This window comes from Protopterus annectens, chromosome 5.part1 (assembly GCF_019279795.1).
Source record: "Protopterus annectens isolate FY-2018-M chromosome 5.part1, PAN1.0, whole genome shotgun sequence".
Lineage (NCBI taxonomy): Eukaryota > Metazoa > Chordata > Ceratodontiformes > Protopteridae > Protopterus > Protopterus annectens.
Genome location: NC_056736.1, coordinates 566190306 through 566204918, shown reverse-complemented (window position 1 = coordinate 566204918; position 14613 = coordinate 566190306). Strand labels below are relative to the sequence as shown.

At 41.0% G+C, this 14613-nt stretch overlaps 1 protein-coding gene across 1 annotated transcript in view; it reads right to left on the bottom strand.

Annotated features, from left to right (window-relative positions):
* The window catches only part of XPO4 (exportin 4), a 1500264-nt gene that overhangs the window by 874565 nt on the left and 611086 nt on the right, over window positions 1-14613 (bottom strand). The window contains exon 9 of the mRNA XM_044073186.1: window positions 13433-13590. Coding sequence (XP_043929121.1) covers window positions 13433-13590 — 158 coding nt within the window. The remainder of the gene's footprint in view (window positions 1-13432; window positions 13591-14613) is intronic.

The window sequence follows — 14613 nt, the reverse complement described above, 5'->3', positions numbered from 1 at the left end:
CCAGGGTTCGGTTTTGGGGCCTCCGTTATTTGGGATGTACTTTTCTGAGGTGCAGGCCAAAACCACTGGAGACTGACCAAGTTTGCAGATGACTGCAGGCTGGGTGCTGTCATCAATTCCCCTAGTGATGTGGACATCCTCCAAGAGGGTCTCACCCAAACAAATGACAGAAACATGGCCACAAGCTGAATACCAAAAAGTGCATCATCCCCTTTGGGGAGTGTGATGTTCCCACAAATGATCACATTAACAACAATGTCTTAAGCAAGCAATCAGTTGTGAGGGATTTGGGCACCCAGACTGATAGCAACCTGACTTTTGACCCCCATGTTGCTTCCGTTTTATCTAAAGCTTTCTACATGGCCCACCTCATAAGTAAGGGCATCTCACCCAAGGACAAGGAGGTCATAACATCCCTGTATTCTTCCCTTATATGGCCCATTACTAAGTGCAACACCCCTTTAGGCATGTACCTTGCAAAGCACATGCAGACACTGGACAAACCACAGAGGTTCCTCACCAGGAGAATCCAGGGTCTCAAAAATCTAACACTGGCTAAAGGTCCTATCCGTCTACTCAGTTTCATACAGACTCCTCACAGGTGACCTCTGTCTGGCATACAAGGTGATTTCTGACCTCGCCTTGATGGGACTGCTACATATCTGCAAGTCAAGCTCCATTCGAATAACACACACGCATGGCCTCAGCCTGGTGTGTGACATCAATAGGACTTGTTGGCGGGACAGATGTGTCCCAGAGACTCCCCCATCTGTGGAATAGACTCCCTCGCCACACCAAGCAGAGTACCTCTTTACCCCTTTTTAAGCGCAACCTGGATAACTGGATGGGAAACAGAAAATACATCCTTGGGATTCCACCAGTGTCCCTGCTGGACAGGGGCATCAAGTGACTACTTGTCTAAACATGGGATATACTCTTGGATAGACTTTATAAGAGCCTCAGGGCCAATAGCCTAGTAACTTCCTATGATCTCCTGCCACTTTTAACAGACAATATTTTCAATATGAAGCAACAATAACTTTATTTTTTCAGTCCATTTCAGGTTCTTTTTGTCCATGATTTTAACATTGTGAAATGAAGTAATTTACTTTCAAATCCTTCCCTCAGATCTATTTCAGTATCTTGGGTCTAAAAAAATATCTGCAGTATTCTAAGACTATATATAAACCACTTCAAAAAGAACAAATATATTATATAGAGAAAAGAAAGAATATTTTATTCTCTGGCACTTCAGCAACATGACTTTAACTTTTACTTTTTCTCTAGATATTCTGTCCAACCTTTTTCACTCTCAACCTAATTACCTCATTGCACTCAAACTCCTCACCTACATCACATACAATGTTTTGCATACTACAAACCGTGACAGTCACATCGACCTTAATTCTTCATTATAAATGTACAACACAAAGCAATTGTTTATGTTCTACTATTTTTACATGTTACTTATTCTCTTTCATATGTTTTTTTATAACTTTTATATGTATTAGGCACAATTTGAGTTTTTTTTGTTTATGCTATTACTGAATAAGTTTACAACCTATATCTTATTTGTATCTATCGGAGCTTTCCCCCTGGGCATCCGCTGAAAATGGGCCTGTGTCCAGTTGGAATATCCCTGTAAACAAACATCAAATAAAGGCAGACAGTTTAACTGCTGCCTTTACTCAGTTACAGAATTAGCACTCGCCTTCCTGTGCATCACCGAACTCTTACATCTCTCCCAGAAATGTTACCACAGCATCTGTTAAACTGGACAAATTTCTCCTAGTCAGCATAAATAACGCTTCAGATCCTTTTGAAAATGGGCTACACTTACTGACAGTAACCTGATTAAGAAAAAAGAGGTCGTTACCCTCTACTCATCACTCAGACCCTTTATAGAGTACAACGCCCCTTTTGGAATGTACCCTCACAAGACATCTGCAGCAGCTGGAAAGGCCACAGAAGTACCTCACAAAGAGGATTACTGGACTCAAACAAATGCCCTACACTGACCACCTCAAAAAACTCCAGCTTTACTCCATAGCATATTGCCTACTCAGAGGTGATCTCTGCCTAATATATAAAGCTATGCCAAACCCAGAGCTGTTGGACTTGCTACACCTAAAGAAATCCCAATCCCTCCAAGCTACACGCTCTAGGGACCTAAACCTTGTCACCACAATAAACAGGACATGCTGGAGGGATAGATTCCTATCCCAGAGACTACCCATACTCTGGAACAGGCTACCCATCCTATGTCAAGCAAAGTTCCTCATTAGCACTCTTCAAGAAAAATCTTGATGAGTGGATGGGAAATAGGAAATACACCCCAGGGATCACTTCTGTCTCTCTGCTGGTCAGTGGCACAGGAAAATAACTTTGGGTGGCGTAAGCCAGGGAACCTTGTTGGCTAGGTTTGCGTCGGCCCTTGGGCAGATAGCCTAGTACCTACCTTTGAACCTAAGAGAAGCAAATGCATAACTAGAAGACTGCTACAGCATCTGCTACCTCACAGTCCACCAATACCACATCAGTTTATCAGTTTCAAATAAAAGAATGGAAATCTTCAGTTTCAAGAAGATGGTTGTACAGCTCTGAGTGATGAAAGTGGCTGTGAGTTGGGACCACTGTGGCAGAGTGGAGAATTGGTATAGGATGGAGGCAGCAATGATGAACTCTTAATACAAGTTAGAGGAAAAAGAACCACTTTCTGTCTTTCAGTTCAAGGCATTATAACAATAGAGAATGCACCCAGAAGTGCCTGCAGCCAAAACAGATGGCAGTGAGGAAGTCACTTCCAATGGTGGCTGTGATTAAAAAAAAAGGTGGGGGGGCTCTGAAAAAAGCAAAGGAATGGGTTAGGCTAAATGGAATATAGTGGAGCGACATAACAGAGTCCATCAATCACCATTCACTTGTGAGCAAACAGCTAGTGTCAATCACTTTCATCCACAATCTCCACAACGCCTACTCATTGTAGCAACTCTACTGGGTATATACAGCTCATATGTCCAACTGTGAACAAATAAAAACAATAGTCACAGTAATGTATTTCAGCTTATTTTACTCAAACATACACTAGTCCTCTAAGACAGAACAGCCTAACTGATCAAATGAGACAGGTCAGTCATTTTCAGACAGATTTACTCCCATTATCGCCAACTACAGTTAAGTTGTCAACTGTGTACTCCTTAGAAATCTCACTGACTGATAAATGAATGAGTACATGCACACAACCACAATGATGCATTTCAGCTCACTTATATCAGACACACAGTATAACAGATGGTAACCCCCCCCATATCACCTTTTGCACAAGCACACACAGATGTACCCAGCAATTATAGCCAGTTTATTGACCGTGTACGCCTCATGTCTGAACGCAAGCAAATAAATGAAAAAAATACATAAAAAGGACAGTTTTGTACCTACCATAAATGTAGATGTTCGTGTGTTCACACTGCTGCAGTCATTACACTTGGATTATCCTGCCGTCAGGCGGTCCCACAGTCGGCCAGAGTTCCAAAGTCTTGGTCCGGCATTGGTTGCTGTCGCTTCTTCCCGGACGTCAGTGCACCAGGGGTATACAAGATGCATCCAACGCCATTTTCTTCAGTTTTTCTTGCCCCAGATGTCAGGTGCCCCCAATAGGTAGGCAATACATATTGCTAATAAAAAATATACATATAAAATAAAAACAATACCTTCAGTTACAAGCAAATACACCACAAAGGTCGTATAGGGTAGAAAGGTATAGATAAGTCCAGCTAGTTGAGGGGATGGAGGGAGGGTAACCTGGACTGAAGCAGTGTGAACACTCGAACATCTACATTTATGGTAGGTATAAAACTGTACTATGTTCATTGTGTTACAGTGCTGCAGTCATTACACTTTAGTAGAATCCCAAAGTTAAGGTTGGGTGGCTGGTCTACAAAGAGTTAGGATTGGCTATGAGGCCCTGCAGAACCTGCAGTGGCAAATCCTGCTCTGGATTTAGAGTAAAGAGGTAGGTGGTAATGCTTGGTAAAGGTGTGCATTGAACTCCAAGATGCAGCCTCCAAAATTTCCTTGGTAGGTACTCCTCTGAGAAAGGTTGCTGAAGTGGCTGTTGCCCTGGTGGAATGTGGCCTAGTGGTATTTGGGACTGATTTTCCATGCTGTGGGTAGCAGTAACGAATACAGTGCTCTATCCATTTGGATATAGTCTGCTTTAAGATAGTCTTGCCCTGTGATCCTGCAGCATAATACAAACAGATGCTCAGTTTTCCTGAAAGCTTTTGTTTTGTCCAAGTAGAAGCGTAGCTGCCTGTGTATGTCCAAAGAATGCAGAAGTTTCTCCCCTTTATTCTGGGGGTTTGGATAAAAAGTTGGCAAATGGATGGTTTGGTTAAGAGCCACACTAGATACCACCTTTGACATAAAGGTAGGGTTTGTCCTTAAAGAAACCCTGTCCTGATGAAAAATTATAAAAGGTACCACTGCCATTAATGTCTGTAGCTCTGAGACTCTTCGTGCTGAAGTTACTGCCAGGAGCAGAGCTGTTTTCCATGATAAAAATTTTAGATTGGCTGTATTGGCTGGCTCAACAGGTGGTAGGGTCAGTTTTTCCAAAATGAAATTGAGGTCCAAAGTTGGGGTTGGTGCTCTCCGAGGCTGTCTTATGTTTTAGCCCCTCTGAGGTACTGCTTTAGCAAAGGATGAGAGAATACAGGAGGATCCGTGTTGTAATGTGCTGAAATGGCAGAGGCGTGGATCTTAATTGATGAGGATAGGCCTCTGTCCAGCATCTCAGTTAAGTATTGTAAGATCTGAGAAATGTTTGGAACAAGAGGGTCAAGGCTTTGAGCCTGGTTCCAGGCACAGAATCTCTTCCAATTTTTTGAGTAACAGCATTAGGGAGATGTGTTGCCTGTTTGACTAATGTATCTGCCATGCAGCCAGGTTTAGGGTTGTTGAGCTGACTGTGCAGGATATGATTTTTTTGTTGAGTCAGAAGGTGTGGAATTTGAGGCAAAATCCATGGTGGGCCTTGAGCCAAGTTCCTTAAGATAGGGTACCAGTGCTGGCGTGGCCAATCTGGAGCAATCAGGATCATCTGTGTTTTTTCTTGTCTGGCTTTTAGGAGTACCTTTGAAAGGAGAGGCAGTGGCAGGAAGGCATAAACTTTTCAGGTTTTTCCAGCTGAACAAGACAACATCCACTTTCCATGCTTGTTTGTGATAAGTCCTTGTGCAGAATTTTTGTAGTTGGCAATTCAGTGGGGAGGCAAAAAGATCTATGTCTGGGCATCCCCATTTTTGCGTTACCATGCTGAAGATTTGTGGATTCAATTTCCATTCGTGAGGGTCCATGATATTTCTGCATAGATAGTCTGCCAGAGCATTTTTCTTTCCTGGCAGGAATTGTGCTTGCAGGTGAACTTGATACGTTAGAGCTGTGTTCCACAAGGTCATGGCTTGCCTGCACAGGGGATAAGAATGAGTGCCCCCTTGCTTATGTACCACATTCCTGTGGTGTTGTCTGTCTTTAGTAATAATTGTCCTGGATGCAGAAGGTCCTTGAAAGCTGTTAGGGCATTTTGAACAGCCAACATCTCTTTTTGATTGATGTGAAGATGCATCTGGTCTGTGGTCCACTTGCCCTGAATGCATTTTCCTGCCATGTGTGCTCCCCAGGCGTAATCCGAAGCATCTATTGTTAGAGTTTGCCTGGCTGTGGGTTGGGTAAAAGGCTGACCCTCGTTTAGGTGACATGCCTGTGCCCACCATCGAAACTCCTGTTGTAGGCAGGGAATCATTGGCATTACCGTTTCCAAACTGTGAGACTGTTGAGTCCAAACACTTTTAAGGTATCATTGTAATTTCCTCATATGCAGTTTGGCATATGGTATTAGTAGTATGCAGGATGCCATGAATCCCAGGGCCTGCAGAATTTTTCTTGCAGGGAGATGGGACTTTTTTGCCAGTAATTGAAAATATTGAGCTAGTTGAACTTAACTGTCTGGCGTGAGGTAAGCCATCTGGGCCGTTGTATTTAAGCTGGCACCCAGGAATATAATCTGTTGCGTGGGCACTAGTTTTGACTTCTTTTCGCTTACTGTGTAACCTAGAGAAATTAGCAACCTTTTTACAAACGCCAGATGCTGTAGAAGAATGTCCTTTTTGTCTGCTTGAATGAGGAAGTCGTCCAGGTATGGATATATTTGAATTCCTTTTTGTCTGCAAAATGCAATTACTGGTGCCAGGCACTTTGTGAAGACCCTGGGCGCAGTAGATGAGCCAAAGGGCAGTGCAAAGAATAGGTAGTGCATTGTACCAGCTTTGAATCTGAGGTATCTTCTGCAATTTTGTCTGATAGGGACATGCAGGTATGCCTCTTTGAGGTCCAGAGTAACAAGCCAAGCCTTCTTGCCCAGCATGGGTAGAAGCTGCTGTAATGTCAACATTTTGAATTTTGGAATATCCAGTTAAGTATTCAGAATTGAAGGGTCCAGTATGGGCCTCCAGGCCTTGTCCTTTCTGGGGACCAGGAAGAGTCTTGAGTAAAATCCTTGTCCTTGTTCCTGTTGTGGTACTTTTTGAATAGCTCTCATGTCCATGAGGGCTGAAATTTGTTTTTGTGCCTCTGCCCATTGATTTTGTGGCAGGTCTGGCATTCCTTTTAGCCTTGGTAAAGTTTGAAAGTGGAACCTGTAACATTGAGAGACAATATTCAGAACCCATTTGTCTTGGGTGATTGTTTGCCAGTTTTGAGAAAAAAAGTGCTAGTTTTCCCCCTAAGGGGGCTTCCAAAAGGGACGTGCTTGGCGTACAAAGGGGAAGTCATTGTGACCGTTTCCCGTAAGGTTGAGATTTGTCCTCACCTCATTTTGTCGTCGTCTCTGAGCCTTGGGGTTGAAATCTGCCTCTTGGGCATCTGACACTGGAAAGGACCAATTCTTTGTTGGCCAATTTCTGCTAAACCGAGGTGGCTGTACCTGTAAAAAAACCCTTGACTGTTTGCATAGATTTAGCTTTATCCTCCATTGTCTAACACCTCTTCTGCCTTAACACCAAACAAGGTATCATGTTGTAAGGGAGCATCCAATAATTTTGCCTTAACATGATCAGGTAAACTCTGTTCTTTTAACCAAGCATGTCTTTGAACCACAGAGCCTGTAACTGTGGCTCTACAAGAGGCCTCTAAAGAATCAAAACCACACTGCAGAGTATGTTTTCCCACCTGTTCAACTGCATGCAATAAATCCTGCATTTCTTTACAATCAGGAGCTTCTGAGCTTGCAAGCATTTTCTGTTTTAACTGAGCCATTAAATATTGTTGGTACTTAAGCATGTGAAACTGGCAATTTAAAGCTCTTACTGCTAAAGTTGCAGAAGTGTATACTTTCTTCCCCCATCTATCCAAAGCTCTGGAATCTCTGTCAGAAGGTACTGGATTTTTTTGCAATGGAAGCCTTAACCCCTTTTGGACCCTGGGAAATAGTTTCTGGATCAGCAGAAGGGTTTTTGTAAAGAAACTTGTGAGAGTCAGGGACTCTATAATACGTATCTGGCTTGGCTGGAGCAGGGGGCAAAGAATCAGGAGATAAGCAGGATTCAGCAAACACATCATCCACAAAGTCTAGCACAGGCGGAATAGCCAGCGGCCTGTGCTGAGGCAATAAAAGGAAATCCCTGAGCCTTTTCTTGGATTCTGAGTAATCCTGACTTTCCCAATGGAAATGCTCCCTCATGGTATATAAAGTTTCCCCAAAAAAATAACCCTCAGGAGGTGAGGCTGAAGGGATAGATTCTTCAGCATCAGAGTCCTCATAGGGGGGTAGAGAGTATCCCTGGTCTGAAGAGAAATCAGAGGAAATGGAAACCTGATCAGAAGAACCATAGTCTGTATCCTGCCTAGGCCTTTTCTCAGGAGGGGAATGGGAACCCCTGATTAGAGTAATGAGGTCTTCGGCCATTTTAAGCATCTGTTTCTTAGGCATGGAGGACTGTCCAGGAGAATGCTGTACTTGTTTCTTTGTCTTTAATGGTACCTCTGTCTTGGCTGTTTTAATAGTAAGTTGTGAAGGTCTGAAAACACCCTCAGAAGCCGATGCCCGCTCAGCGGCTCCGGACCCATCTGAGGGATTAGTTTCCATAGGCCCAATACCTTGAGGTTCCAGAGGCCTAGTTGTCTCCACATGGGAGTCGGAAGCGGCCTGTGGCTCTGAGGTAGTGGGTGTCAGGGGCTGTGAAAGCGCCTCACTGAGGACCGGCGACTGGCTAGTTTTCCCCTTAGGGGGAAAACTAGCACTTCTTTTCTCAAAACTGGCAATCACCCAAGACAAATGGGTTCTGAATATTGTCTCTATGGGATTATACATATACTAAACCTAGAAGAGGTTTAGTCGGTTTTGGACCTCGGATGCCTGTCTTTATCCTTGTCTTTGCATTTTTTTGGTATTGAGGTCGTCGGCTGATCCGACGGCATAGTATAATTGAACCTTCGGTCAAAGTAGTGCAAAGCAAAATCAAAACGTCTTTTTATACTGCGTTTGTTAAATCTAGCAGAAAAACGACAACTAGTGACGTTGAGATCAGGGCCTAGGCATGGAATACAGTAAGAGTGGAAGTCCTTATGAGGTATTTGCTTCCCACAAGAAATACAATTATTAACTTTTTCTGACATCAGTCTGAGGCAAGAAAAAAGTTTCCTCAACGGGGTACTAAGCTTTATTGAAGACTTCGGATCTGAAATTCGACTTTGAAAATCTCAGGAGTCGGCCGACTGGCACTTGCGAACTGCTTCTGCTTCGGGCACGGCAAGAAAGACTGAAGAAAATGGCGTCAGATGCATCTTGTATACCCCTGGCGCACTGACGGCAGGGAAAAAGAGACAGCAACCGACGCCGGACAAAGACTTTGGAACTCTGGCCGACTGCGGGACCGCCTGACGGCAGGAAGTGTAATGACTGCAGCAGTGTAACACGATGAACATCTATAGTAACATTAATGCTTAATGTTGTCAGATGCTTACAATGCAACCCACTGATTCCACATACACGCACACACCAATAAAAACTAAACCACTTTACTGACCGAAAGCACTTCAGATATCGGACTGCGATCAAATGAACTAATACATACATCCATAATGGTCTCAATTTGTTTCAATCTGACAATATCAGATGCATACAGTTTTACCTATGGCACCCATTCACATGCGAGCTCACACAAATAGGGATGTGTCCAACAATTACAGCCAATTTAATGACTATGTACACTTCAGATGTCCAACTGTGATCAAATAAATGAAGACATGAAGAACGACCATAGTAATGTATTTCCACTAGTACAAACCTCTCCTACACACAAAGAAATGATCAGAAATGCTTACTGTACTTTAACATGGGTCACAGTGGAGACTACAGATTCTAATAAAAAAATAACATTTTGTTCTACACTCTCAGCCTTTTCTAGGAGTCAGTCTATGTTTTTTGATTCAGGCTGCACAAGCACGAATCACCTGATGCAGCCGGGGGCTGCTCATTCCTTCATCTAGCAGCCATCATATCAAATGTCATTTGTACATGTCTGAAATGGCAGGAGAACTTGCAATAAGGCAAATTACCTTATTCTCTATGGGATTATACATATACAGATGGGCTGTTTTAAAAACAGTCCAGACAGGTTAGTTGGAACCCCACTATATGTGCAGTGTTCCACATCCAGAAATGGGAAAGTGGACTATTGACATATGGTGACTAGGAAAGTCCGAATGGGCCACAGGTACCTATTTTCAGCAGAGGCCAAGGGACAAAAGCTCCAATATACAACACTGGAAGTAACATATTTAGTAACATTACCTTGAAAAACAGGTTACACTGAATAATCATGAAAATACAGTAACTGCTATATACATTCTACAATGAACAGTAAATGATTCAAACAGTAATAAAACAGAAACAGTGAGTGATCATAAAATAAAAAAATGAAATTATGTAGTACATTTTAAGGTAAGGATTTAAAATAAATGAAAGAAGGGAGGTAGGACTAGCATCTGAAAGGTGTAGTAGATGTTGCAGTGGTACTATGACGAGGTAGTAAAAATATAGCAGTAAGACTAACAGTAATAAAGGGATGGTGGGAGAGAAAAAAAGACTATGGCAGAAAAATGTGGTTGGTGATAGGATTATTGTGAAGGTGGGGGAAAAGGTAAAGAAGTTAGTGGGGTAAGTAGAGATCTAAAAGAATTCAGCCAGATTAAGAAGAGAAGCAAATCCAAAACTTGGTAAGAAATCCTTTAGGTTACACTTGAATATTATGAGGTTGGGATCTGCTCTGACTGCTAGGAGCAAGGTGTTCCAGAGTTTAACCAGTGAATAGGAGTGTAGGCTTTGCTCAACTGATTTTTTTTTTTTTTTTGGTTTGTGCAAAGAGTTTTGTCTTCAGATCTGGGAAGACTTCTTGGAGTGTAGATATGAAATACTGAGCTAAGGGCAGGACAGACTGTAGCTTTATAGATAATGCTGTGGGCACTAATACGTTGAAGGTCACCAAGGTGATATGGGAATTAAAGACATTTAAGGGAGTTCATGATGGGTGAAGTGCATACAGCAAGTTGCAAATTTTGCAGTTTTATTTTAGCATGATTATAGTTTAGTTTTCAGTGTGGCCTGTAGGTTGGTAACAATAGGGGCAACATATAGAAGTAAAGATAACAGGTTTTGGCACAGTCGGATTTAGTGGATGTTCAGGTTCATTTTTAAGAAGAATGTATGCTTGGTAACTAACATACTGTTTTAATTAATCAAGCTGCAACCATCTCAAAAAAGTGAATGCAGCAATACAGGATTGAGACTCTTTCCACCAACCTACAGAGTAAATGAACTGCAAAGAAAGAAATGCACAATGGATGATAAAGGGGGATAAATGCTTATACAGCTTTGCTTCTGACAGACAACAATTCAGAAACAGTTTCATACAGTACACTGAAGAAAAAGCATGCGCCACTGATCAAAGAAATAAGCAGAGGATAGTTTTCTTAAGTCCTTGCAGTTGCACATGACAGAACAAGGCCACAATTTCAGAGACTATAGTCAGTATTAGGGTTGTAGCTCCAAACACCATTCTTCCTGCTTCTATATGCACAAAAATAGTTGTATAACAAAGTCATTCAGATATAGAAGCAAGGGATCAGGGTCACTGATCTTATGGGTTTGGGAACAAACTCAATGTGCTAGAAGGGCTGTATGGATGACAATTTAGTCATTCTCAGCTCTACTATCGGAGGGAATGCATGGGATTCCAACTGCTTGCATTTACCTCTGATGAGGACCAAGTGAGCAGGTAAAATTTCAAGCTTCAGCAGGGAAGTTAAAGAAGTTGTGCATATCCTGTACACAAGATGCTGCTACCTACACAGCTTCTCTTAAGGGTTAGTGACCAGCTGGTGTAGGATGAGGGCTCCCCAACCTTACTCTGACAATCTCTAGTACTGACCTCACTCTACAGCCTTAATAAAATATATCTGCTGGTTGCTGCCTTCCACATCTGGGAGGGCTGCCCATTAACAGGACACATCCAGAAGAAAAGGAAATGAGCATGTGTCGTCAAAGGGTGTGTTGAAAGGGATCCATGATGAGAGCCAGATTGTAGAAGCAGCCGAGTATAGAATGGGGAAAGGTGCAATAACCCATCTATAAATAAACAGCACTCCTTAAGTTACATATTACTGCTACCTACAAAAAAAATAAAAGGAGTAGGAATAAAGTGGTGGAGGCAGGCAGTGCAGCACAGAAAGTCATCAGCTGCAGCAACTTTAAGACTTTCATTTTACTGCACACACCTGCAGAGCACATACAGCAACAAGGAAAACTTTACAATGCTTGTTAGCAGCTACAGCTTATTGTTTCAAATAGATGTTGTACTAGACATAACTGCTACTACTGAAAACTATTTTAACGCTATTTATATGCACAGGTAACTACATAGGCTGAAAGCGTCAGCAAAATATCCACTTCAGCTCTTAAGTTTACCGAGTTCTCAAACAACGGTTGTTTCCCAACTCTGTACTGTGGAATTGTGTGCATCTATCTTCAGCATTCTTAAATTTTATTTAGCTTTTAGAATCTGTTCCCAACATGGTGTACCAGTTTGATGCAACTGGTTCTAGCACTATTTTACTAGGCAGCTTTTAAATCCATGACCCTCTGTTTATGCATATTTATTACCTGCAGAATACGTTAGTGCGCTGCTTCAGTTAAGTGTAGTTACACATGCTGAAAGCAAACTGGGTTCAATGCTGCATTATGGGCTTAGGCACATTTTGGGTTTGATAAGATTTTCCAGCTAGTTATTCTTTTATTTGAAAGACTTGTGTGTACTCAGCAATAGTCCAAAATTACTAAATGCCAAAGTTACACAAAATAAAGGTCACTAAGCAAGTGGTTCAAGACAGCAATGCTCAACTGTACAATCCATAAGAAAGTCATAGCTTAAGCAATGATGTGGCACTATAACATATGGTACTCCACATTACAAACAGAAACCAAAAGTGAAAGATGGTTACTGTATTATAGCTCAAGGTTATGTTATTCTACTACTACTATGATGTCATGACACCAATAGCATAACAATGCAAGTTTCAAAATCAGAATATCAGAGAGCAAGCAGAACAAAAGACAAACATGAGGGGCATTCTCAACACTAACCTTTAAGCATTTTCATTATAAACTATCACAAATCTTTATTATGGTAAACATTTCCCTATACAGACAGCTGTAACATACAAAAACAGCATCTTATTTAAGGCTGCAATTCACATATTTATTTTGCTATACATTTCTAAGCAGTTAAGACAGTCAGAACTATTAATTATTCTGTTCTTAATCCAAGATATATTAAAATGCCAAAACCTGGTATGCATTTTTTTCTAAGTTTTTCAGTCTTTGTATACTTTACTCTTAAGCACCCCTGTAGTATCAAAAAAGCATTTAAAAAGCAGATTGCATGTCTTCCGATCATAACTCTATTACACACACAACAGAAATGTTTTTTCTACTATAAACTGAACTAAACACCTAATTTTCTTTGAGTTCACTTACTGCTACTAATAAAGCACATATGACATTTTAAAGAGGTACATTAAATGTCACATAACTGGAAAAACTTCAAATAAACACTTGTACTGATGCCACTTACAGTCACTGACGCATCAAAAATCACTTATTAAATCAAATTAATTTCAAGTGCTTTTTAAAACACATCAGAATATACACAAACTGGTTTATCTGCCTGATTATTCACAAACAAAAAGTCAACTTGGTCTGTTGAATAATACCTCCACAAAGTCGGATCTGGGCTACACTACAATGCATCTCTCCTCTATCATTAGCATGCAGGTGAAACAATTATTTTATACTATTTTTAAGATTTGCCTTACATACCCATTAATCATGTTAAGTAATCCTTCAATGAAATGAGCCAGATAATCCACTTGAGACCTTTCATCAGGAAAAATAGGTCCATGGAGGGAAGCTAACTGCGCCAGGCACTGAAGGGAGTCTTGAGCCATGTCGGAGTCTTCCCGAATTTTACGATGCACCTAGAATATTAAAAGGATTAAAGTTATGAGACAAATTACTACTCAAAAAATGTGGAGAAAGAACAAAGAATGCTTTTATCAAATTTGACAGTTTTCTAAAAAGCAAACAGTCAACACACAATCTTACTCCAGTATTTCATCCAATTAACTCATTTTTTCTGACTTTTAAAAGAAATTCTCTTGTCGAGTCCCATATATCACTCAGCAATCTCATTTGATCAGACAAGCATATCTGTAAAATGAACATTAACTTGGTCCCACATCATGCACAGTATACAACTACTGCAGGTTACACCAACGATATAAACAGATGCCAGCCCGTCTGACACACTGCTTGTACTAAAAAAAGCACAGATGACAGCCATCTATATAATGTCAGCTATGCTTGGCCTACAGTGCACACTGCTGCTAAAGTTAGCTCACAAGTTCAATTAAAATGAGGGCATGTGTATTCTGGGGAAGTAAATACACCAGACAGACAAAAGAAGCCAATCTGGAAGCAGCCAAGTACCATGTATCAAGTTACATTATTTGCTAACTGCTTTGATCTTTCTATTTTAAGAAGCATATCTATCTATAAAACATGATACAGCCTTACCAAATTAATAAGAAGGTTAAAAAGGACAGCAGCGCTAATGTTTATGTTAAGTCTTAAAATCAAAGTTAGATTTACTTTAATAAACACCAATAAGTGCAAAACAACAGATAAACATCACTAGTAAAACAGATACAAAATATGCAAAACAGTATTTTTAATATGATAAAACCTTGACAAGATATGGACAACCCAAAAAATACAGATAATAACTGTACAGTCTATTGTAAATGCTCTCTAACCAAAACAAGCTGAACAAACCATTTAATTATGGATTGCGTTGCAAAGCAGTTGAACAGAAGTAATACTGAGATACGCATTTAAATGCTGACTAACTTAACGAAAATGCAGTCCATACACACTACTGTACAAAGTGTACTGAGTGGATAACATAAATCAGGAGTATTAAACCTACAGCCCACAAAGCC